The 27478-nt window shown below is 40.1% G+C and overlaps 1 protein-coding gene across 4 annotated transcripts in view; it reads right to left on the bottom strand.

The window, feature by feature from the left end:
• The window catches only part of LOC119908521 (1-phosphatidylinositol 4,5-bisphosphate phosphodiesterase beta-1), a 167013-nt gene that overhangs the window by 58325 nt on the left and 81210 nt on the right, over positions 1 to 27478 (bottom strand). For all 4 annotated transcript variants that reach the window (XR_005445302.1, XM_038726266.1, XM_038726264.1 and 1 more), the window contains one exon: positions 24893 to 24961. Coding sequence is in view for 2 of the 4 variants with exons in the window: in XM_038726264.1 (XP_038582192.1) it covers positions 24893 to 24961 (69 nt within the window). In the remaining 2 variants the exon portion in view is untranslated. The remainder of the gene's footprint in view (positions 1 to 24892; positions 24962 to 27478) is intronic.

Here is a 27478-nt window from a genome sequence, read left to right as displayed (position 1 = left end):
CTCACAAACAACTGCATTGTAAAACAAATCAAAGTGCATGAATGAGAACAGAAGAGGATGAGGATGGAAGGAGCGAGGGAATCAGAGAGGGATCAGGAGGGAGTCTTTGATTCTGGGGCGTCATCACCCCATCTCTCTCTATCTGCAGCCTGCCCACCCCCCACCACCCCATCTGTGGGGCTCACTGTCCCTGCTTCTTTTTATTATTCTCCCACAGGGTCGTAATTCATTTGAGCACTCAAGTGTCAGTGGATGCAGACCACCACAGTTTCACGAGACGGAGAATTGCCCACAAGGCTAGGAGTAAAAGGTCAGTGCTTCATCAGTCAGCTGTCAGGTGATGCATCACTGACCACAGTATGGAACCAAGCGCGTGCACACACACACAGACACACACACACACACACACACACACACACACACACACATTTGGCTTTGTGTGCCCCTGTAATCGTAACCCATATACAACCTTCTCAAAAATAGGAAAAGGGTTTGCTACTGGTGGAGTGTGCTAAAAGGATACTTATTTCTCAAAATGCGACTTATTTTCCTTTAGGCCATCCTCTCCTGCCTGTAATGCAGCTGTATTGGCTACTGTCCATCAATGAAGCATCAGTAAACACAATGCGAGTTCATGCAGGGTAGCCTGTACAAGGTTGTGAATAAACAGGAAAATGTAATGATTTAAGCTGCATTATTTTGAGAAGAAGACATTAACTCTCTTATGCAAAATATTTAATATTTTCTTTATATTGAAAGAGACAGACGGAGGGGTGGACGGAGAGCACATATCACGCCATTTCCAAAATGCCAGAACATCAGCAAGAACTTGTGCTGACAGGTACCCATTTTCATGTTTTGGGGAAGTGGCCCAACATTCACACCCAATGCTAATCATCTCATGATGCACAGACTTAAAGGGGAAAGTGAAAAATGCATTTTTTAAAATGGCAGTTATATAACCACTGTATTTCTCATTTTATCATGAATAATAATCCCTGACCGCACAAATTTATTACAGAAATTACTCTTACTGATCAGACATCATTCCTCTGCACAGCTAAACTTCTGTCAAACTTCACACTCCAGGCAAAAATGTATTAGAAAGAAAGTTGAGGTGTGTTTGATGCATTCTTCCAGAAAACTTTTATAATTTCATTGAACTATTCCTAAATCCACTCAGCACACTAACTAAAATAATTTACTGAATTTTCATGCCTGGAATAGTAACCATTATGACTGAGTGGACAACTAAATTTAGACAATCTGCAGCTTGCTGTTCCTTATCAATGTTTTGCATAAATATGTTTTATTAATGTGATCTTGAATTGGTAAAAGTTGAACAAAGATTATTGGGCTTAAGACATCCACCTACACAAGAACAGATTTTGGAGGAAGTTTGAAAGGAAGACAAAAGCCCACTATCACTATGTGTTTAAGTGGAATAAAACTGCAGATATCTGATAGCTGTTGACAGCTGTGACTGCCTGGGCCAGAAAATGGCAGAAACTCCTTATTCAGCCTGCCACCCCACATATAAAAACTCTTGACATCTCATTCAGGCTGCTGTGCCATTGAGGAGAAACACATTCTTCATTGGAAACATAAGGAATGCTTGACAGCATTTGACTGCAAACCACAGCCTCCTCGATAACTAAATCATCTGATTAAACTGTCACACATCAGACACTGTCACAAAGGATCAGCCACAGAGGAGTTCTCATAGCTTTGGATGTTTCCCCCTCCATGTTTTTTCAATAACTGAACTCCTGAGCTGGAATAAGTGTGGTTGTGTGTCTTTCTGCTTTTGTGTTTATGTGTGCACTACCTCAGAGAAAATATCTCATCAATACCTACAGCACAATTAAGCTTCATAATCGCTGTAATATAATTTCATATCACTTCTTCCCTCAAATAATTTCTGATATTACAACATGCTAAACAAATGTTTTTCATTTATGGTGAACATGACCACAATCTTTCCAAAAAAATAGACAATAAGAAAAGAATCTCTATTGACTGCACACGATGACCGCAGGGCTATGAAGAGAATAATGCTTGAGAAATGGGGAGGAAATTGGACAATCTTTCTGAGAAATCTGCTTTGCTCTGGCACCAAGGTAACATGAGAAGCAGAGTGAAGAATACAGTGACACAAAATTTCCTTTTACAAAAAAAGCAATATTTTAATATTTTCAGCATCTCTGTGCCTCCAAACCCTATTTTGTATTTGTGTGTTTAAAGATTCAAGGGCTGTTCAAGGACTCATATTTTTCTCTTGGATAAATAAGGACTGCTACTTTGCATATGGACTTGCTTATGTGTAGTAGTCTTTAAAGACATATATAAGGTTTTTCAAATATGCAAAAGAGGAGCAGAACAGCAGAGCTTAAATGTATTATCTATGCATTTATTTTTAACAATAAATTACACAATAAAGTACAAATACAGGATTTTAAAAATTTTAAGAACAGAATCTCTTGCAAAAAAATAGTATATATAACAGGAACAAAAGTTATGTTTCGTAACTGACTAATACTATAATCCTGTATAAAAAATATAATTCTCGATCAGTGAAAGCAGGTTTCAATCCTCCATTTTTGAATTTCGTGGTTGCCCTACACTTACATTTGTTTTTAAATTTTTGAAAAAATTTAAAGTTTTCATGCCGGATGGCAAGTAGAGATACAAAAACTTCAAGGAGAATGCTAGTCATTATAAAATTTCTAAAGAAAGACTTGATTGTTCTTTAACAATATTTTTTACCTGCATGTTCACAGAAACCAAATCATAACTCACACCATTACCTGGAAAAGACACCAGGGAGTACAAGATTTTACTGCCATTAATGGCAAAAAATAGACTTCCGTGGCAAAAGCCTGACTAACACAGGGAATAAGAGACCTATAGGGAGGCATACTGCCAGCATGGATTAAGAGGGAACATAAAAGCTTGTAGGGCAGGACATAAGAATAATTATACAGATGAGACTAGCCACACCTCTGTCACAGAGAGTCCCTATGTAGCTGGGAATGTAATCTCCATAATAATCTGTTGCAGGGGCACACATTCTACATGCAGTGGCAAAATGAGGTTGTAAATTTTACATGTGTTCATACACTTGCGCACATGCACAAATGGGTTCTTGTGAGCATCTAAGAGTAGCTTGGTGTCTGGGGGAGAGATAGCTGGAAGGAGTGAGAGAGAATAAACAGAAAAGAGGCAAGAGGACGATTCACGCTGTGTGTGAATCATTGTGAAGGTAAGAAGGGAGAAGGAAGGGGCAAGGGGCAGGTTTGATGAGGTGGAAGTATTCTACCTGGCATGTACTCTTCCTCTCTCTGGCTGAGCTCACATTGGGCCGACAGGAAGGTAGAGTCACAGACAGGAAGGAGCTGACCTCAGATACACCACATGAACTCCAGCAGGAGAAAACTAATCAACCGCTGTGACTCACCAGCTCAGCACTTCTCATTAGAACGGGAATCAGACGAAACTGGAGAGCACTGGGGAGAAACTTAGTAGCACACGAGCCACTTGGCTGAGCTGGCAATGATATTAAACGCGCAACACACTTGGTTGAAGAATTTAATAAAAAATGACAAGTGTGTTGTGCAATCAAATGGTATACTGCCAAAAACAAAGCTGAGAAATTTATAAACGGGTGCTTCGGAGTGTGATGTTATCCACTGGCATCTAAGAAACATTTAACATAGCTAAATGAATTATATAAAAAGGAAAGTAAACATCTCAGACAAATGACCTAGTGAAGTTAGGGGTTAAACAAACATTTAAACCAAGATAACTTAATCAAAGAATTTAAAAACTGACACCCAAGGTAAGGACAAGGTGGAATGAACTCCTGATAAAATGCCCAATTGATACAATTTCACCTAAAGTACATGAGATTTAAATCTTTGACAAAGTTTTTAATTCTGCTTGCTAGTTTTTCCTTATTACTTATGTGCTTCCTCCATCTCAGCGTGCCCCAGGTATTTTGGTCATTACTCCCACCTCTCTGAGTCATTCGCATCAATTTGTGAGGTGGATGAAACCTATTCTGTTCAAGATGTCCATCAAGTGGCAGTCCTTCAGTGGTGGCACTAAAAAAAGCCCCCGGGCACCAGAAAACTGGCAGGTACATAACTACAGTAATTATCCTGTAGTCATACAGAAGCTCTAATTTAGTGTGGACAGACTTATGGAAATGCTGAGAAAATTCTGCTAACAGCTAAAAGCAATCACTACAAACAGTACATGCACACATGGAAGCGTCACATGCACTGGCATCTGAGAAGGTACAGATGCATATACACCCACACAAAGGCTGATAAACATTTTATGCATCCTTGAGCTATAGACACTGGATTTCCACCTTCAGTAACCCTGAACTTGTAGTTTCACTGTGGAGGGGGGATACTAAGATGAGATCAATAAAGTAACCAATTATTATAAGTATTATTAGCAATTGTGTAAACACATGCAGAAGATAGACAAATGCGCCATAGATAATTCCCCAGATGTGTTTTCTGTGTTTTCACAATTACAAACATTGCCACAATGGGCGATTGCCAGCCAGCTAGAAGCAAAACACGATAGAATGACATGATAACATAATTTGTGCCCTTCATCTACATTTGACTAACCCCACCTCAAATCCAAACCATTAGAAACATTTACGACAAGACTATATTATTTTCTATCCCTCACTGTATCTCAAGTGAACCTAATCTGATTTCACTTCTGTTAAGATCAGCCTCTTTCCCTCAAAGAAGCCTGCAAAGACTCACAGTACAGCAAGCTGTGTGTTTGGAAAGAGGGCAATTTCCAGCCTTCAGTCTTCCCTATGGCAACTTGCTTGGGCCCTCCAAGAACCAGGAGCCCCATGGAGAGAGACCCCGCAGGTGAATTGTCCACAATGGGGTCCCCAGGTAAATAATTTATACAAAACCCTCACACAGTACAGCCTTTGGGCTGTAGATGCTCTGTCACTGCTGTTGCTGTAAGGAGGCAGCATATGTCCTCTCCCTCTAGCTGTTTCCATTCTTGCCATCTTTTACTTACACCCCCCCTTCCTTCATGACAAAATACTCCAATATGCAGGGTTCCTGCTTTGTAGAGGACACTAAGCAGAGTCCAGCCCCAATGACATCTTTAATAATTTTGACCAGAACCAATTGGGTTTATTGGAGTACATTCCTGCAGGTCTAAGGGGAGGACTGTGTACTGTGTAGCATCAGAAGTAGTCGACATGCAGTATAAAGTAATAGTGAAGCTGAAGAGAAGGAGCTGTGCTTCGTCATTCTGCTGATGGAGACGCACACAGAGAGCTGGCTTTATTCATCCCAGTGACATGGCTTTGTCCTGATTTGTTAGGCTAATCTGAATGACGCACAGGAGTTGTGCAATAATACAGTTCATGGCTTACAATTCAAAATGGCCTTTAAAATAACCCTACATAGTATAGAGACACAACATTTATAGCCAGTGTCTGGCAGGAAAATTTACAGATACATCACCAGCATTTCTTGTTTTTACATTGTCTAATTATCAGGGTTAGTCACAGCCATGGTAACGATGTGGTGTCTCCACCACATTATATGGCAATTGTAAACTGCAGAAAAACAAATACAATAAGGCTAACTGGAAGTGGAGAGAAGGATTTTAAGTGTATTTATTATATAAAGTCCCTGACTGAAAACTGAAATCTTGTTGCCTAAAAAGCTTTTCATATCTGCTCATTTACTTATAAATTAGAATGAATTAGAACTCAACCACATTCTTTGGAAATGTTAACAAAACACATTTTCTGATCCATGATATTACTTGGCTAGCTATTACGACCAACGAGCTAATGGTCAATAATTGCAGTTTTATATGATGGGCAGGGTTAGCTAGTCAAAATCACATTTGATTGAATATGATTGATTGGATATCGGCAATATATTCCCACAAAAATATTTCAACTTTTTATTTTTTGATTTTTATACTATTTTGGTATGAAAAATTATGTCTTACCATATTTGGCAGGAACAGTTGACAAAAGAACACATAATGTTAACTTTTTTCACAGTCTTTAAAGCACTGAATCCTAATGATGCTTCACAAAATAAACATTACAGTCTTGAGGCATTTGAGCCTGCCATTTAGGTGAGTCTCATAGAACAAACCACCGTTACAGTCTGCAGCACTGAATTGTCATGGCTTATCTTGAGTGAAACAGAATGTCACAGCAGAACTGTGTTTTGGGAACTTCTTATGTCAGTGAGACGGTCAGGAGGTATTTGCCCCAGACAGCACGGTATGGAGGGTCGTTTAGGCCTTCACAAAAAAAATCTGAAAAAAGTTGTTTAGCACCACGCTGTCAAGCCAGTTCACACACTACTGTTCTGCAGTAAGGAGAGCAAAATTTACTGGGGGACATAATTCTGTGCATAAACAACCCTAATTGGGCCTCCAAATCCCTCTGCAAACATTTGAGGATCCTTGGTAAGCATCGAGTAGTGATAATTGTGATTTATCCTCTGTCTGTAGTCATCATTTAGCCTTTTGCCATCATTAGCTTCACCGTCACACAGAGAGCGCGCTGTCCCGACATACCTAGACCATCTGCCGGGCCAGGCCATGCCAGACCATGGCAGCCACCAACCATCCAGCCACCTACCAGTCTCACATAACGCCCCATTTGGTATGGCATCTGTGTGCTCCACTGATCTGCCAACAAGACATTACTGAATGTTCGAACAAGCCCTTGGATATATATATTTATATATTCAAAAGGCCTTTTAATACTATGGTTTATGGTTGAGCAAATGCACCAAGCTGACAACAGAGCTGACAGTGATCTGGGGAGACCCCATTTCAAGATGCCACGGTGTTAATGGCACACATGATGAGAGAAATCAACACTCCATGGTCCTCCATATCTGATTGGCTATGATTCTGTGTGACCGAGCTCTTCTAAAAGATGATAATCAGTCCACGGTTGTTTTGTACCAGACAACAGACACCTATGGCACCTCTTAGCTTAATTAGCCAGTCTCGGTTTCTAATGGTAGACCAGGAGATGTGGCTAGACAAAATGCCTGCCACCTGTTAACAAGACAGACAATCCAAAACAGCTGAATATCAGAGAAACCTCTGATTGTAATCCGCTGCTAACAGTGCCTAGAAATTAGGGGATTCTTTTTGTATGAGGCAGAAAGCGAGAGGCACAATCAAATCCCCAGTGCTCACTAGAGTCACTGTCTGCTGCTTTTGTTTCTCGGCTGTCCTTTAGGAGTAGAAAACAGGATATAAGGGTTTTGTATTAACATTGTGTTTATCAATCCTCTTATTCAATCCAGGAGCTTGACAATTGACAGCCATGTCAAAGTGCAGGAGCACACTGTCTTAACAGTAACATGTAACAGACTAGGTATTAAAAACTAGGTATTATTTTGAATAACCTTAGCTAGTGTGAATCACTTCATCTAGGATATAATTCTAACCAAAAGCCACATATTAATTGTGCACATCATAACAGATACTTGCACAACATGCAGGCCAAACGAATGCCTTTTCTATCACCAACAATGTCAGCCTACCATGTCAAGTCAAAATACCTTTAATCAAATCAGACATCCGTCCTCTTCCACACTCTTTTCCACCCTGAAGTACAGTATATGAAAGCTGTCATCATGGTTGGTGGACATTACAATTGCCTCACATTAATGTGAGGGCATATGGATACAATATCAACATACACAAGACCAATTGGCAGACGGAGACTATATTCATGACAATATTTACTGGCATAGAGCATTATATCCTACTCAAGCTAAACGCCTGCCAGTTGCTTAGGACAGTAGTGCTTCCTGCAGTGTAGTGTGTAACAATGAGCCTTTGAGGAGAGATTGGCTTAAAGAAACGTTTCAATAATTGTAGTAAATTATGTTACAATGGGGTGATATAACTCCACTTGTTTTATGTGGAATGCTTTTAACTAAAGATATTTCTGAATGAAGGTTTTCCTGATTCTTATGCAATGGTCTGCCTTAGTATTGAATGTTAAACAAAACAAACAGTTTGAAAAGTACTGAAATGTAGCAAAAGGCGGGTATAATGAGGTCTGTAAGAATAGAAGAAAAGGAAATGGAGCTGGCTCATTCTACTGACAGAATATTGATGTAGTGTTAAGAAAATAGGATTTTAAAACTGCACATGAGGCTACAATACTTATTAAGTGGACATGTTTTTTCCGAGAGAGTTGTCAGCATCTCTGGGAAGTGTTACACTTGTGAACCAGAACCTGCAGTCTGTCAGCTACCAAACCACGTGGTTTGAATGGATGTGGAGGGGACTTTTCTTGGCCAAACAAATGGCTGCAACAAATGGAATACAACTTCCTGTGGAAACAAGTGCACAGAACATTAAATCATTAAAGAAGAAAAAGAAGTATTCAAGTTCTCGGATCCACACTTAAGTTTATCCAAACATCATTCAATGGAGAAAACCAAGCGAGAGAGAAGAAATGCGTGTTCCACTTCCATTTGCTCTGGTCTTTTGGACAGGAAATAGTTTGAGAGAGCTCTGTGGTCTCTGGAGCAGCAGCATTAAGAATCAGACATTTTCTTTACTAACCCTCCTGAGATTTACTATCGAAAACCAATTAAGTCTTTGGCGTGCTGTTGTGCTTGGAAAGGATCGTTGAGGGAGTAAGAAAGGTTACCTGTCTCTTTATGTCTCGGCTTTGGAAAGGTCCCTTAAAAACACACACACACACACATACACACACACACACTAGCACACATTTACACATACAGCCACAAAAAACTATCACACAAGCACAACCATGAGCACTACGTCCACCGGGCTAACCTATTTGATTAATGGTGTTAGGAGCTGACTAGTGTGACCAAGGCGGCAATGAACAGAATCCCCAGAAGCTGCTTTCTCATCTCATCCATTCTCCAATCTGTTCACCACATATCTGTTATGAATAGATGGATGATAACAGTATGGTGGGAAACTCAGAAAAGATATTGATCACCCCAATTAAATCTGAACAAATTGGAGAGAAAAGGGGAGAAACTCTATTCTGCCTACAGGCTTGTCTGGGTGTTTATTTAACTATGCATGTCTGTTTCCAAAATGAGATCGCTACAGTTTGAAATGATCAATGATCAATGATTAACAGTACTTCATTAGCCCCGCTTCTTTAGCATTCATGATCAGTAGCAATGTAAGGCAGATTATGGTTTTCAATTAAAGTTATGAGTCATTTGGGACATTTGCTTCCAAAAGCATCAACTTTTAAAAAGGTAGATTTATTTTTCCATAAATCTTTCATGGAAATGATCATGAAAATGGTTCTGAGGCAGTGCCAGAGGATCTAATAGCTCACTACAGATTTGTGAACATTTGAAGGGCCACTGAATAGCAGTCCTTAAGTGTCACATTTGCTGGGTTTGAAAGAAGATGCTGCAATAAACTGTGTTTTGGGAAAGTTTCAGAACAGTGCTGCAAGGATTCTGATAAGAGTGTGAAAGTACAACCAGATCACACCCATTCTCCATTCACTCCACTGGCTTCCCGTTTCTGCTAAGATTGAATACAAGGTCTCCCTGCTCACCCACCAGTGCATCTATGAAAATGCCCCCCCCCCCGAAAGAACTACTCACCCCTCTAACTACAACACAATCCCCCCGCTCAACAAATTCTAACCGTCTCCTTCTCCCCAGGACTAAGCTCAGCACTATGGGTGATCAGGCTTTCTATTCTGCTGCTCCTCGGATCTGGAATGCCATCCCCGACCATCTGAGGGCACCTCAGACTACTGAGACTAAAAAAGGACTGAAAACATTTCTTTTTAGCAGAACGTATGAGTTTTAATTAACCCTGCAAGTTGTTTCATTATCTATTTGCATTTTATATTGATGTTTTTACCTTGCTTTTATGATCTTAACTGTAGCACAGATTTGCTTCAAATGCAAAGTGCATTACAAATAAAATGTATTACTATTGTTTATTACTATTACTATTTACTATTATTTATTATTATTATTGTTTTTTGACTCATGTCCCTCACAAGTCTGGAACAACTAACAGATATCAGCAAATGTTCCTTCAATTACTGTAGTTCACAAACTCCCTAGACTGACAGAGGCATATGGTTGGACTCACACAGAAGAGAAGAGGTGTGAATGTTTCTAGATGAGAGGGGACTTAATTAGTAGTTGACATGGTCTTTCCTATGCTCTCTTGTCAAACGGAAAGCAACTGTGTGTCACAGAGCCTTTCCTGCTCTTGTTAGCTCTATGTTTGTCTTCTTCTCTTTATGGTTTCTATGGTAACAGACCCATCAGACTAGTCATAACCCCTCATATTTCATACTCACCTGCAAGGTGGCCAGTGTATATTGGTGTGTGGCATGTGTGTGAGTAATATGTGCACAGACAGTGCAGGGGCCACTGAATGTTTAATCAGTGTCATTTCACCAGGTATTAATACGCAGGGATTGAGTGGGTTTGAGATAATTATGTTGATGTACAAACATTATTCGAGATACTGATATATGTCTACACTATATATACACATTTAGTTTGTTATTTATATTGCAGCTTTATTTTAAAAAAAATGACCCAATTAGAGTCTACAACTTGGCATGCCTGTGATTTACAACAATGTGATAACAAAATATTTATTTTTATTTAAATCACACCAAATTTAGCCAAACATCAGCATGTTAAGTAATGTACTGGAACCAGCAACTGGTTCAATATATTGACCCTGATATATTGATTGTCCCGCATTCAAGAACACCTAAATCGAGACTGAGATCAGTCGATCTGCTAAGAGCCACTGATTGTAGACATATAGTAACCTGCCAATGGCAGGCTAAATGAGTTAAGAATGATGGCTGCTATACTCTATAACACTTATTCTCAACCAAGGGTACTCTTGGTGGTACTTACAGTCACCAGTGGGTACATGGAAAGATTGTGGAATAGCTCAACTAATTTGAAAAAATAGAAATTATGATTTAAACAAAAATATATCCACATACATTGTGTTTAGTAAAAAACCCTCCCAGTTAGGATTATATATTGGCCAGATGCTGACCTTTAGTAAATGTTCTGTCACAATAACAATAATTTATTAATAATAGTTTATTCAAAGTAATGGATCAGTGGTTGAAAGATGCATCTTCTGCCACTCCAAGTAGTAGCAGTAGGAATGCAAACGTGAACAAACTGTTCTAAACATTGACAATACAATTGTATGAAAAATGTTATGTTATGTCTTCGTTTTTAGCATACATTTTTAAAATCTGTTAAAATGAACACGTTAAACAAGACCGGCGTTGATGAAAGGCCAGAGTACTTCAGCTCATCTGATAGGGACGTTGGGTACATCTGACTGCATATGTGGACTGACCACCTCCTGCCTGAAGGAAACAAATGAATGAATAGACAAATGTGTGTCTGTCTTAACACCGACTTTTCTTTACCAGCTAAAATGCTGACTTTCTGCTGGCAGCAGCTCTACTCTCTAGGCTGAGCGCGCACATCTTGATCAGCTCCAGTTCCACTGGGACGACCTTTGTAGGGTTAACAAAATGTCACATCTGATGACATGGAGACGTGTGCCAAGTTTCTCTCGAATAGACTGACACCGGCACAGTGACTAAAGAAAAGGGTCATCACAAGCCAGAAATGCATTTGTGTCCACATTGATAGTTTTCAGTACTTTTGTTCTTGCATGATTTTCTGACCTCCAGTCAAGCTTTTGGCTGCACAGTTATGATATAAATGTGTCTTCCTCTCCTGTTGCTGTGTCTCTGAAGCGCTCTGTAATTTTGTGAGACTTTTCTATTGCATCTAACCAGTGACACCTTCTTTGATATCTCTGATACAATGCATAGTGCACAGTTGACTTAACTAAAATCAATAACAGGAACAGCTAAGAAACAAATACAACACTGTGAATGTCTTATATTATTGGATGTAACAGCTTGTTTGTGAAGCTTCAGGTAAAAAATGATTCTCATTTGTTCTGGCTGATCCATAAAGCAGACAACCAAACTCATATCCCTTATTCTCTCTTTGATTCTTTTCCCTAACAAGTTAAAATAATACAATGAAACAAAGGGATATAAACAAATTCTGGATAGAATTCTCCTTTCCTGAGTAAATTGTTTAAGACATTCCAGCTTGGGTTTTGCAAAAGGTGGGAACTTTACCTGCACAGGTGCACCATTGTGCTCCTTCTGGCCTTTTCACCAAGATAGTCATCTCTGGACCCACTTGGGTAACTCTCCCACTGGGCTTACACAGGCTGCTCTGTTCATCATTACAGTCTCTATTTCATCTCTTCATTCGTTCAGTCATTCTTTTCCCCATTCATCCTGGTCCAGCAGCTCTGTCTCATGTTAGCTGAGAACAGGAGCAGCCTCTGAGGTACACCGAAGACAGAGCGAGCATCACCTTCGATTTCTCCATGAGCGGTAATGAGATAGCCTGCTTTGCACCAGGGGAATTCATCTGTGTGCAGGGATCACCTAAGTAATTGACTGAAGAATCAAACCCATCAGGGTCCATCATGCTAAGCTTTTCTTTGCTTTGTTTTCTTTACTCTGGCCCTTTCTCATTCCCTACAGTTGCTTGCTGCTTGCCAGGAGGTTACATCAATGCGTGATGCTGATCAATTGCTTGTCTCTGACTGATGACAAATGGTGTTGCAGTTTCTTTTATAAAAATCAATGAGTCCATATACCTGTTTACTTTAATCACTTCTTACTGCAAGCTGCCATTTGCCCTGCAGCCAGTCCCCCTGATGAAAACCATAGTGAGGAGCAACAGAATCGGTATCCAATCTCTCTGTGTCTTCACATATTAGTGCTGACTGAACTGTCTGATTAAGAGTGCCAGACTGACTAAGGAGAGAGAGAAGAGAGAGAGAGAGAGAGAGAGAGAGAGGGGATGGTACATGCTTGTGATGGTATGTTTATTTCAGTAACCACCATACTTCAAAGATCTATGAGTTTGACAGCATGTGTGCTTGCGTCTAGTGTGTATGTAAGCGTGAATCATATCTAAAATGGGAGTGTGTGGGAGTTCTCTCTCCAGACCCTGTCAACTGACAATCAGTTTCATGCCTCTGTGCACTAAAATGTCTCTGAGCAGAGCCCGCAGGGGAGGAAGGACGAGCCACACTAATATTCATTCAAATTTACCACAAACAAATCTCTCCCCTTTTTTTCTATTCAATTAATTGCGCTCTTCTCTCTCTCTTGCACTTTTCTGGAACAGACCGAAATGTGTCCGTAGCACCAAGTAATAAAAACTCTAGAGGAGAGCTGAAATTATTATAGGATAAATCTATAAGTGGCAACAATTTTGATAATCATTTCTTTTAGCAAAAACGACAATACTGATCCTGAACAAAACACTGATCTTACACAGCTTTGTCTATTTGTCTAGCATAATAATAATACACATAGTAGCACAATGAGTCTGCCTGAACAACACAAGAAAAATTAATAGGTGGTTAAATCAAAGGTCACTGGTCAAGCCTCAAGGTCCAGATTTCTCCTAAGTCATTTGTTCAAGGTTCACCCATAAGCTTAATTACCACATATTCAATTTCATTTAACAACATGTGGGCTTAAAGTATAATGGATATTTAACTCAGTAAATAGCACTGCAACCAAAAAAGGGCATTTTGTGGCTTAATAACCAGTAACATGAAAATGGCCAAGTTATCCATGTTAACAGGCCAAATAAAATAGTTGCTGTGCTATTGTAAAGACAGAAAAAACAAGTTGGCTTGATAATAAGTTTATTCCCATTAACAAAGTCTGAGGGTCTTTCCAATTAGTTTGAATCTGAAAAGTGCATTTTTGGCTAAATCAAAGTCATCACTATATTGATGTTAATGATGATATATATGTAGAATTCCGGTGAATATACATTGTTGAACTGATTATCGAAGGATTGTTATACACATACTGGCTAAACAGGTACACATATACTTATATGAATATTATGTAAAAATGGATTCTTATACAGTATAAATGAGGTGAGGTTGTTTTCACCTGGCATTTTTAGACGTGAGGCTACTCTTTGCGCTGTAGGAGAAACTCACTTACTAAGACAGGAAGTGAAAGGCAGAATGGACGAAATGTAGGAAAGCCTGTACTGTGCTATTTATTATTCACCCATTATGTCGTCTCAGTCAACATGTGTGTGAAATCTGGAATTGCTCAGTTCATTTTGAGGTCACAATGACCTTTGAGTCAAAAGATTCACCAATTCATTCATTTTGATATATTTTGTACACACTAAAAACTCCTGGGTTATTTCTTCAACCCATTTTCTGGGTTAGTTGTGTTGGGTTAAAATTATGGGTTATTTTTTCAGAGAGTAACCATTTTCTAGGTTATAGGGCTAATATTTTGACCCAATTCCTGGGTTGTTTGGGTTTCTGGGTTATTTTTCAAAGCATAACCCATCTTCAAATGAACTTTATTGGCATGAATATATAGCAACCCCCCCGCAGTTGTTCTGGAATTTTCTCACAACAGTTGTTTGAAATAACTGGCGCTTGATCTGTTTTGGCCTGTGCTTCTTCGGTGCAACTTCGCCGTGTATTCAAGGTAAGCGAGTATTTTCAGTGTTGATGTAACGTAAACTTTTCTGTGTCCACATATCGTTAGCCGTGGTAATTCTGTGGTTGCCATGTACATCTAACTAGTTTAAAGTCCGTGTAAAGTCACACATGACATGACACAACCAATTTTTGAAGACTTTAAGCCTTAAGTTCAATCCAGTTATTGAATGTTGTTGAATGTTTGAGAGAGAATGTTAGAGAGTATTTTTAATTTTTTTAAATAGAGTTTAATTTAATTTAATGCAATAAAAATGTAAAAGTGCTTGAAGTGTGTAATGTTGTCACAGTCACCCCTAGTCACATGTCTTCCTTTGTTCTGTTTTCCAGCCACTCATCTGTTTCCATGGTTTCTGTCATTTAGTTCATTTGCATCACTTGTGTTTAGTTAATTACCATCATCATCATCTGTTCCACCTGTGTTCTGTCAATGTTCATCTGTGTTAGTATTTAGTTCCTTCAGTCTTTGGCCGTTCTACTTTGTAGTCTTGTTTAGTGTGTGTACATCCTGTCTGTACCTTTTGGAGTTACTTTACTTGCCTGCACCACAACGTGACAGATATAATGTAAAACAAAGTTTTATTTTCTGAAATAAGGCATACTGGCATAATAACACAAGTTAGATTATTTTTGATTTTTACTAATTTCTTGGTTATTTCAACCCAATGTTTTCTTGCTTTTATCTTGTATTGTTTTTGTATTATTGTGTTTTAGGTATTATTGTCTTTACACTTGTTAAAGAACTTTGTAACTTGTTTTTGAAAAGTGCTCTACAAATAAAGATTATTATTATTATTATTATTATTATTATTATTATTATTATTATTTATTATTACTATTACTATTATTATTATTATTATTATTATTATATTGGGGTTGTTCTTTTGACCCAGAAGTTGGGTTATATTAACTACAATGTTGTTTTTTTTAACCCAACATTTGGGTCAGGTATTTAGCCCAGAAGCTGGGTCAAAAAGAATAACCAAATTTTCTGGGTTGAAATAACCCAGAAATTAGTTGGTCCGTTTTTAACCCAGGAGTTGGGTCAAAAATTACCCATTATGGGTTATTTTTGACCTAGGAGTTTTTAGTGTGTACTTGCTGCAATAAACCTGACAAACGGTCTGACAGAATAATGGCCAAAAACATGCATTTCCAGACATTATGATGTAACTATGAAGTTGACCTTTGACCTGTCAGGTAAAAAATGTCATCACTTTATCATTGTATCCCATTGAACATCTGAGTGAAATTGTATTATAATTACTGCTCCAATTCTTGAGTAATGGCCAAAAATGCCAAAGTAATTTTGAGGTCACAGTGACCTTTGAGTAAAAAGTGTCACCAATTTATTGTCCAACCAACTGTGAAATATGGTCTTCAATTCTTGAGTTATGGCCAAAAACTTGTTCCTTGAGTCCAAGTGGACATTTGTGCTAAATTTGAAGAAATTCCCTCAAGGCATTCCTGAAATATCGCGTTCAAGAGAACGTGACGGATGACCTGAAAATATAACTTCCGGCCACAGCTATTCCTGTTTATAAGTCTCAAAGTCGGGGGGTGTCTATGCCTATGCTTACTCTTCAGCTGGAACAGAGCTGAGAAGCCACATTCACAAAGACACATTGTGCTGAATGGTAGGATATGTTTGATTGCATGGAGGGCTACTCAGTCATCACAATACACCAAAACTGAGAGAGGCTCACCTTGGTGAATTTCCTTTTCAGCATGCTGTCACATGAAACCTCATTGCTCAGCAATGTGACGCTTTCAATGTGGATTCCAAAGGGGTATCCACATATCACACCTACATTTCTCGGTAAACTAGTTGTTAGATCGGTCGTGCAGTTTACCCAGATGTGCCATCATAGCTTTTGTCAGAGCATTTCTCCCTGTGGTGTCCACTTGCTGGGAAATATGTAAAATATTCCCTTGTAAACCTGACTTGTCCATTGCACAATCTTCTTTTTGAAAGCTTATATTTCAGTCAGTTCAAAAATATCTACTACATGACTTTGCCTTTAACAAATACAGGTGCTGGTCATATGATTAGAATATCATCAAAAAGTTGATTTATTTCAGTAATTACATTCAAAAATTGAAACTTGGATATTATATTCATTCATTACACACAGACTGATATATTTCAAATGTTTATTTCATTTAACTGTGATGATTAAAACTGACAACTAATGAAAATCCCAAATTCACTATCTCCGAAAATTAGAATATTACTTAAGACCAATACAAAAAAAAGGATTTTTAGAAATGTTGGCCAACTGAAAAGACCATCCATCGTCAACCACTTATCCTGCGTACAAGGTCGCGTGGGGCTGGAGCCAATCCCAGGTGGCATCAGGCAAAAGGTGGGGCACACCCTGGACAAGTCACCAGTCCATCGCAGGGCCACACATAGACAAACAACCACTCACGTTCACCCCTAAGGACAATTTAGGGTCATAAATCAACCTAGGCTGCATGTTTTTGTACAGTGGGAGGAAGCTGGGAAACTCCACAAAGAAAGGCTGGGGCAACTGGGGTTGGACCCACAACCTTCTTGCTGTGAGGCAACAGCGCTAACCACTGCACCACCGTGCCGCCCCTCAACTGAAAAGTATGAACATGAAAAGTATGAGCATGTCCAGCACTCAGTACTTAGTTGGGGCTCCTTTTGCCTGAATTACTGCAGCAATGTGGCGTGGAGTCGATCAGTCTAAAGTTATTTGCCGGGATATCCAGTGCGGGGCGGAGCTGTGCTCCAGTTTGTTCTGGGTGTGAGCCTGGTGTTCTCGGCCCTTGACGGGTGGGTGGGTTGATGGTGACATGCAGCTGAGCTAGTTGATTATGCCTAGTTGCTAGTTTGGCTGGCATTGCATGGTGACCGGGGGGCGTGCTGTGCATGGGGGATGTTGGGCTGACGTGGCGGCCCCCACTTTTCCACTTGCCTGGACAGCGCATTTGCTGCTGGGCTGGGACTTGCTGCTGATGTTTTTCTCCGCTGGCTTTCGCCGTAGTGTTCTGCCGCTTGCTTTCTCTCATTTGCTCGGCCTTGCGCGCATGATACGCGGGGGTCTGCCGGGCGTTGGGTGTTGCTGTGCTTGCGCAGTGTGTGGGTTGGGGTCGTCACTTGCGCACTGATGTTGATGACTGCGTGGCGTTTTGGCGGTTTTCTCAATAAGAACTACATTCTGTAACAGGCTTATGCACACACACATACATATATATATACACACACATACACATACAGACACATTCACCCACACGCACACAGACACATACAGTCTTACATATAGACACACACACAAACAAAGACTGTCCCTGGTAGAATTATTCTTGATGTTTTTCTTTCAGTTACTTATTTAAATAAATTTTTAATATTTCAGCTCTCACGGCTGTGCTGTGTTGTTTATTTATGTTGCTTGACTGTTTCTCATTTTCATTTCTCTCACAATTGTCTTCCTATGTCAGCTGTTTATTGCTTCTGTTCGGCTGGTTGTCTCTCTTTATTTTTGTGTTTGTTTGTTTGTTTGTTTGTTTGTTTGTTGTTTGTTTTTTCCGCCCTGAGCCCCCCTCCCCGTTCTCTTGCAGATTTTGTTGCTTTCTGCAATTGGTGTTTCCTTCTACTATTTCCTGTAGTCCTCACCCCCCCATCCCCGTTCTCTTGCAGGTGTTGTTCTTTTTCTGTGCTGTCTGTTTATGTTGTTTTTATATTCCCCATCCCACTGTCTGGCTTAAAATCTGCTCCTCATACTCTGCTGGGCAGCCTGGTAAAGAGTAAATAAATAAAATAAAAGCTTCCTCTGTCAAGTAGGTGTCTATTAGTCACTTTAAGGCAGGAAATGATACTTTAAAATAAAAGCTATGTGCTGGAAATTTACTGTTATTCAAAATTAAAAAAAGTTTTTAATTTTATTTACACACAAACTTGACTCGCTTGCGGTTCACTTGCAGCCCATCCACTTTTTTGCACAGGTTGGGAACGGACTGGTTTAATCTACTGATTGTTTCAGCTCTAGTTTAATCACCGAACCATATAGTACATTTCAGCTCTACTCTACCAGTAGCAAAGCCAAAGATAAATTATGCCCTCACTCTGTTTCTTGAACACTTTCTCTCTCTCTCAGCCTTCCTAACAGAGACCTTCAGACAGACAGATTATCATTGATTGTCCTCCTAAAGTTTCCTTTTATATTCAGCTGCTAGTCAAACCATCAGTGCTCATTTGCTCAATTGTCATTCTTAAGGATTAAAACACTAATGGTCTCATGTCCACTATTTCAACGCACTACCATGTGACACTAATCTACAGCCCATCAGTGAGAGCAAGATGTGTGGCCAACATCCATCTAAATCTCATAGGTTAGCACTGATCCCTGCATGTCGGCCTGTAAGCAGGGATCAGCTATTATTTCTCTTAGGGACCAGTGTAGTTGTGCAGCAGGTGAGACCAGGGTTTGAATTACGATTAGTCTCTCTGGTATGTGGGTGAGATAGCTGTTTTCATATATATATCACTGTGTTACAACCCAAGACACCTCTACACAGCACAGATATTATCATACTCCACACACACACACACACACACACAATATGCCACCACCAGCAGAGGCACTTAGATGCGTGTGAATACTCATCAAAGCTCTTATAAGATTATTTTTGGTGAGAGATGTTCAATTTAATGTCTGTCTAAGCACACTAATCACTGTCACTGAACTCATACTACCTAATATTTCCATGCATCTTGTCATGCAGAGGTGTTCAGGGTCGGACAAAGGCCTTGCCCACACTTACATCGATAGATTTGAAGGGCTGTGATTGCTGCAACTGGAACACATACTGTGACGTCGTCCTTCATCGATACATGCCAGACAGCACAGATGAGGAAAAAAACTCTGCCACAGGCTTTTGTGAACCTCAAAAAACATGCTGTAGAAAGAAGATTTATAAAAAGCATTCTTTACGTACAATTGTGTTCAAACAACTTTTTATGTTAGTTTTGGTTTAAGCTTTAACTAAGAGCGTTGAGATATTAGTGACTTGGCTTCAAGAATTGCTTTCGAAGAGCAGTTGACTCAGGATGTGGGTCTGTTTTCTGGTTTTGGTAAAGAAAAAAAAAAGCTCCACATTTCCAAAAATAAATTCCAGGACATTGATACCGTATGCCCTGTTTCATGTTTACTGTCTAAACTATGTAATCACTGCCTTAAACACTGTCATAGCACAGCTGCTTTGAACATGAATTGGATAAGGACAAAGCGTAAACCCTTCAGTAGCTTGCTGTGTACTCGGTGGAGCTGTTTAGCACTTGCTGCTGTGGGAGATGGAGCTTTAGCTGACTTTGTTGGCCAGACAGAGTGGTGGTGATAATGGCCTTCTGGCCTCTCCCAGATCCTGTTACACTGCTGGGGACACACAAGCTGCTCTGTATTTAGCAGCAGTCCTCTCTGCTGCAAGCTTAGACTGTAACAGAGCCGGCGGCAACTTCCTCTCGCCTCACAATAAAAGTCTGAAGCAACAAATAACTCTGGAGGAAATGAACATCGTAGCCTCGATTCTGCTGCTGACTTCAGTCCGTTCATTAGATTTTTATTCACTATCAAGACAGTGACAGTGGAAAGCCAAAAGAAAAACCTAATGCCTTTTTTTAAATGAACCACCAATACCCAAATCCTTTGGTATTGTAACTGCATACTGTAGCAGCATGCTATGGTTGTTTTCCAGCTTTGTTTTGGAGTTGCGAGTGACTTCCATGTGTTTCTCTGCTGATAACAGTGGCTACATCAGTCCAGACGGTCTGCTTTTGTAAACAAGCCATGACTCCAGAAATCTATTTGTTCCCCTCTCGGTTGATTGTGATTCTTTATGATTATCATTTTATTTTTGCGCAAACAACTCCTCTTCCTGTGTGTGACCATGTTAGTCTATACAGCCATCTGCTCCACTCAGTCAGTCAGCAGTACCTCAGTCTGATCATACATGTATCATTGGATGGAAAAGCTTTGTCTCGTTTAACACATACACACCAAAATAATCAGCTAGCGCATGGCAAACTCCGGCTGGGGTGAGATATGCATATCTGAATTACAAGACCACACTCTGTCTGTATATTTCTGCCCCCTGTACACCCTACCCTGCTCTGCTTGATGTTTTTAATCCATTATAAAAAAAGGAATCAGAGAATGGAGTCTGTGGTATAGAACACAAAACCATTGAGGTTTTCCATTTTCAAGATGTATATTACAACTCTGAACTACACAGACACTACATGCAGGACATTTATCATACAGATATAAAATCTGGTTGTCAGAGAGACAGAGAGAAAGCATGTCTTTTTGTCCGTCAGACACCTACTGTAAGCAACATGGTGAGATGCTGATTACATTTTCCTCTTGCCAGATCTGCTAAGAAAGAACAATTCAGTCAGAAGGACATTTCCTGAGAAGGTTTCTGAACACAGCTATGTAGAAGTTAGTTGGATGGTAAAGTGTACATGAGATCGCAGATGTGATTGGCTTTAGCTGTTTGGTTGATGCTGATGAGAGGGAACAAGCTAATCTGCTGATTTAATAAATATGAATGGATAGTTTGGAACAATTGGGCCTGACCTGCCTCCAGTGTTGTGATTTTGGATAAGGAGAATAGTTTAGCCCAATGTTACTGTTTATAGTGAAGATCTAGGCTCCAGATTTTTCCTTTACACGTTAGAAAGAAAATTAAAATCTTATAAAGACTATAATATTTTAAGGCACTACCAAATACCAATGGAAGGCCAACACCATGAAATGTTAGGAGGTTCTAGAATGAATAATCTCTGATACAAGTTGTAGACTTTTGTGAGACCCTGTCAATTAATATATGACTATAAAGCATATAGATATGCTGTTGTTCCATTCTTTGTCCAACAACAAAGAAATAATGTTCATTATGCTGATGGATGAATTACAGATGCCACTGCAAAAATGAAACAGATACTCACTTCCTTTCCACACAGTTTGAATACTCCATGATGACCACAAAAGCATGTAAAAAGAACAATTCAAATTTAGAAGCAATAGCAAATGATTTTAGCTGTATGTTCTCTGCATTGGATATGACAAATCTGCTAGCTATTAATTTGTACAATAAGTGGACAAGTATTAGTGCTGTGCTTTGCTCACCAGACCTAAGAGTGTGTGATTTATTTCTGGAGCCACACGTCAAACAAAGGTTGCCTCTTGTCATTCTATCAAGCAGCCAATCTAATCAGCCTGAATGATGGCAGGGTCGACACATGGTAATTAGCATCATCATCCTGAGCATGGTCGAACAAAGGACACTGCTTTTGTTGTGCTTTAGTGTGTTTGTGCTCCTGTGTGGGATTTTTGGTCTATACAGTTGTAAGTGTACGCAATGTACAAATGTATTGGTGTTTTTTTTGTTTGTGTGTGTGTGTGTGTGTTTACAGTGAAAATGTATGAATCATAACTGAGGAGCTGGAGCTTGTGTGGGCAGGGTGGCATAAGTTCATCAGAGGGCAGACGAGCCGCCCACACACTGCGACGAGCCGGTGAACACAGCACCACGCTCCAAATCTTAATGACGTTTAGACAGAAATTCCGATGCTGCTCAACGACAATATGAAGTAACTTGAGCTAGAGTAGACACAAGAGCTGAAAAGAGGCCAGCCAAAGCAGTCTTTCCATCTGGAGCCCATTTCAATCCAGTCTGTTGAGAATGATTGTATCTCAGTCTGACAATATTCAGCTGGGACGCAGGACTCTTGAGTTGCACAATGAAAGCACTTCTGAAGCTTTTTACAGACACGTCATCATGAGTCCAACATCTCATCTTGGTAAAGTGTCGGCTTCGTGCAATTTGCATGAATGAATGAATGAATGCCACTAAGAGAGCTCTTGAGTGAGAGTAGAAGGAGCAGTACAATCTTTAGAGAGTAGAGAGCATCTAAATACAAAACAGACACAACAGCTGTAGTAGAAATTGGAGCTATGAAGTTTAAACTTGGATTCCTCTCTTGATCAGCTTCCTCCTCATTTTACCCTCTGTTGTACTAAGATTCAACCTTGGACAGACAGCACTGATACATGGCTAATGTATTGATCAGTTTTAATGGTTTTCCTCGTAAGCCAGCGTTTTTAACCACGGTTGATTCAAATCTGTTTTAAATGTTTCTTTGCTGTGGCACTCAATATTGTATATTTTTTAAACACTTGTACTCATTTACACTTATTCAGATACCTTTCCTGAGTATTATGTGCAAGCTTTTTGTTTGACTGGAGAATATTCTTTAAGCTTTTGTGCATTTCTCTCAAGCTGAAGTTAACAGCGCAGTGATCCTTGCAAAACCTTCACCATTCTGACGAGATCATTAAGAAGTGTGAAGGACAAATGCTTAAGAAGTAAGCCACGAAATGTGCTGTCCACTTACAGCAACTGCATTCTGGTATTATCTGTGCTTCTTGCCTGACATCTTCCTTTGACCTCACATCATATCTGTGTCCTTCCTCCCTTTGTCTCATCCTTTCTCTCGCCTTCTGCAGACCTTACATAGAAGAAAATTCGCCTTACTTTTCCTTCCCCTCTCTCTGATCCTCTCATCCTCCCAGCCTCTTCATCACCCCCCCCCCCCCCCCCCTTTCCTCCTTTCCTCTCCTCATCTCATCAACCCTTCAGACACTGTGTCTCACTGGTGCTCCCATTACAATGCCCAGGGTGCATCATCGCTCCATCTCCCAGTAATGGATTTCCAATGCTTCGACCATCTTACCTGTCACGTGGTCATGTCTCCTCCCTGGGTAGCATCACTCTGTAAGCTGTTTAGAAATGCATGAATCCTCTCTGTGTTATTGTACTCATTCCATCATTACTCACTCCCCACACAGAGCAGCAGGGCGCGACCCCCACTCGCTTCTCCTGCTGCACTGAGTCAAAGCGATGAAGACTGCCGCTGCTATATAACAGCAGCTCATCACAAGATTGACTAGAAAATATATGTGAAATTGTGTCATTATGCAGGGATATATAATATGAAAGTGGATAAGAATGCAGGTTATTGTTCTAACCATCGCTTGGTAAGTGGGAAATTAACTGTGAAAACTGAATTTGGCTTTGCAACTACACTAGGATGTGCCAAATTCCTTGATAATTACAGCGTGCCAGATTAAAAAATGTGTTTACGAGTTCTTCTCGGATCGCTCACAATCGAAAGTGTTTTAATTAGTTGTGAAATGGAAATTTGAATACCCTTGGCCTTGTATGCTTTCCCGGGAAACTATCCATGTACTGTTACTGCGTGAGTTTGAATTCAGATCATGTTTGTCAATCTTGAGTGTCATTTGATCTTCCCTTCCACGCTTTTGTCTTCACATCACTGTCTAACAACTGTAAATAGTCACATACACACAGTTACACATAAATACATAGAAAATTAAATGCAAAATATGAAGTGCTGAAGGTCATGTAAGAGACCATTAAATTAACTACACCTAACATACAAACAACTACATCCATTTCTGTACATACCAGCCTTATAATTAAATGTCAATCATTACAATTACATGACCAATTATAATCCTATCCATAAAATAGTTCTTGGCTAGATTGATGCAGACTGTGTCTGATTCATGGTTGGGCTCACACCCACTCATGGCTTTCATTTCTGTGCAAAAAAAAATACGAACACTTACAAAGCATATCATCACCCAAAAATGCCCTCCTCTGTCCTTTCTGTACACTGCTCATTGTGTTCACAGAGCCTCAATAGACAAAAACAAGAAAAATACTGAAACGTATTTTCTTGATTTGATACATATTTTCACTAGCAAGGACCACAATCAACAGATACAGTTAAATGATTTATTGTTTATCGAAACAGAAAGATGTACAAGGCTTTTCGTTGCTGAATAGACATTCGAAAGCGCTGAGGGGAAGCTACTAGGAAATCCGCCGTAGCACCCGGGCACGACGGACCCCCCTATAACCCTATGGAGAGGAAGAAGGAGAAGAGGAGACCAGACAGAGAAAGGGGTGGACGGGAAGGGGTGGACGGGAAGGGGTGGACGGGAAGGGGTGCAGAATGAGATGGGAGATGGGGCTTGTGGGTATTTATGGAAATGCCGGGAGTGACGTGATTGATGTGTGGTCCCGCTCCTGAAACTCTGCTGGTAGCACCACATTGCCAAAACACAACCATAAAGCATCTAATTAAATATGTTTTCATATCCAAGTACATCGGCCTTAGGCTTACCTTCGGTGTTTTGGTGCACTTTCCATTTCTGGCATCTTTTATGTGCGCTATATCCAGTAGGTCCGTATCCTGTGAACAAGAAGGAGCACAGCTAAATCAGTATGAACATCAACCAAGTGCCAATTCAAAGGCTTCAAAGACAGTTTAGGACACAAAGACATTCTGTTCCCATGGGAGGTGTTTGGGATCCAAGGCAAAGGGAAACACTTTAGCGATCCTTTCCATTTCCAAACCTGCCACCTGTGGCTGAAGGCCTTGGGTGTTTGTGTGTGTTTGCACAACCACAATGTTTTAGGGACACACATTAGCCTCAATACTGGATGCCGCGTGGGAGTCATTCAGTGTAGATAGATGCAACCCTAATGACACTTTGCCCTGAGACAGTGTCATTGTACTGTTGTAGCACAAAATTAGGACAAATGTGTAAAGTTTCCATGTTGACTGATGACCTGGCTAAATGAGCCCACGCCCTTCACAAGCACAAATACTCAAAACAGATTTTGGATCATTAAATCAGATATTGCTGGTGTGACATGCCAGAAAGCAAAGAAAAGGGTGCAGACGACTGGAATAACTGCTGGCAAGGAAAAAAAATAGTTGGATGCACAACACTTCACACATAAAAAGTTCTGCTGCTGCATGATGCTCTACCGTAATGCCTTGCCACAGATTGGCTGAAGTCAGCTGTGTGAATGGTAGTCAATTGGCAAAGAGACATAGCATGGCACCCTAATGATGACAGCCTTGAAACCCCATGAATGTCAACATTATGACTTAACAAAAAAGTCAACTAAGCCTCTCTGTAACAGCATTTTCAGTAAATTTGTGATGAAGCCTCTTAAAACATACTGCAAAGCACTGAACTTTCCTACCTTCCTCTTGAATGAAGTCAAAACATGTAATTCCAGAGAACTTCCTGTTAGTGATCTCAACTTTGCGTTTAGCTCCCCCTCCAGCACGCCAAGTTCAGGAAAGACACCCTGTGTTCATCTATAAGTAGACACGCATCACAAATAAGCATCCATTGACTCATATGTCTGCCCATTCATGCATCCATCAATCCATCCACCAACTGTTTCAAACTAAAACAACCAGTTATGTGTTTAGCAGGAAATACACACAAAATGCAATCGTACAGAAGGCCCCTGTGACCTTCCTTCAGTCACCGCATCCCGTTATCTGTCTGGATTATCACTCTCTCCATCTCTCTGAGAGGGAGCCAGGACATGAGGTGGAAAATTAACCAGAGTGAACTGTGTGTCCACTCAGCATTATCTGGGGAGACAAGGAGCAACGAGGGCTTGACTCAATCTCCAGCAGCAGTGCTGGTATCTGACCATCTCAAGGCCATGAGGTTTGTGGAAAATTGCACCCAGCCATTCTTCCTTATCTTCAAATCCATACCTACCTACTGGCCCCCCTAAAATATCTGTTTTCTATTTCTATAAATTATTTTACTCTATATTAGTTCTTTATTTTGTCTCCTTCTACTTGTAACAGTTGAACATTTTATTTTGTCCTTAATTCAATTTTTAATCTTATACTGGCGGTACAATGATGATACCTGAACTTAGACAACAGATAATTTGGTTTTTCAGTGTAGGTGAGTATTTAACCCAATAAATGGAAAAAAAAATTAAAATCAGCTCTTAAAGCCATAGCCATAAACAGAGACATTAGTAGATGCAAACTATAGGTCACTAGGTCATAAAAAATGTTGCCACTTTGCAACAGTAGATGCACAGCCACTGTCTGTCTCCATATAAGAGATGGAAATTAAAGCACTCAATTCTATGGCAATTACCCACATGGACAAGTTATTCCTTTTCTGCAGTGCATTGCATCAATTAGACTGTCCCTGTTTGCACAGAGAGAGCCTCTGAGTCAAAGGTTAACGCCTACACTGGGTCTGCAAATGCCTGCCTTTGAAGTCTCTTTAGAGAGACGGAGCTCCGCAGGGTCCTGGTGGAACAGCGGGACTTCAGGAAGCAGCTCACTGATGGGGTCCTTTTTGTGCCCTCTAGCCCTGCACAGTTAACGCAGCTCTAAGCTGGTTGTGCATCATTGGTTAAGTGTTAACCTATAGAGCTGACTCATTAGAGGTAAAGCAAACTGCCTCTGTGCGTGACAAGCTGCTCACTCAAAGTGCGCCTAAGACGTTACACGTGCAACCATTACCGTAACATCCAAAGACTTGTCAATATTTGCTACAGTGTACAAAAGCTTGCTCATTGTGCAGATGTAAATAAAAGTTGATACCAATAATATTTTATTAACATTGACTTGGATTTATAGTTGTAGACAGTGCAGAGTTAGTTCAGTAAAGTTCAGTCTGGCCGTCCAGCCATTATTTCTCCTGTTTCATTTCTCTCATTTATTTCTTATGACATATGTTCTTTATATGTTCATTTCTGTCATCTCTCTTTATTTTTCACAGTGCCTCTCGCTCTGTCTTTCTCTCTCTTATTTCCCTCCCTCTCTCTCAGGGCATTTCTGTGTGCCTCAAAACAGGGAGCAGGGATCCAAGGTCTATTAAGATCCATGGCACGTCCAGGAAGCAAGCATGGCCAGCAGGGGAGAAACTAC

Source organism: Micropterus salmoides, unplaced genomic scaffold (genome assembly GCF_014851395.1).
Source record: "Micropterus salmoides isolate LMB-PRFRI ecotype aquatic unplaced genomic scaffold, ASM1485139v1 Ms_hic_scaffold_18, whole genome shotgun sequence".
Taxonomy (NCBI): Eukaryota; Metazoa; Chordata; class Actinopteri; order Centrarchiformes; family Centrarchidae; genus Micropterus; species Micropterus salmoides.
The sequence above is the reverse complement of the archived record's forward strand: the minus strand, read 5'-3'. Positions and strand labels throughout refer to the sequence as shown.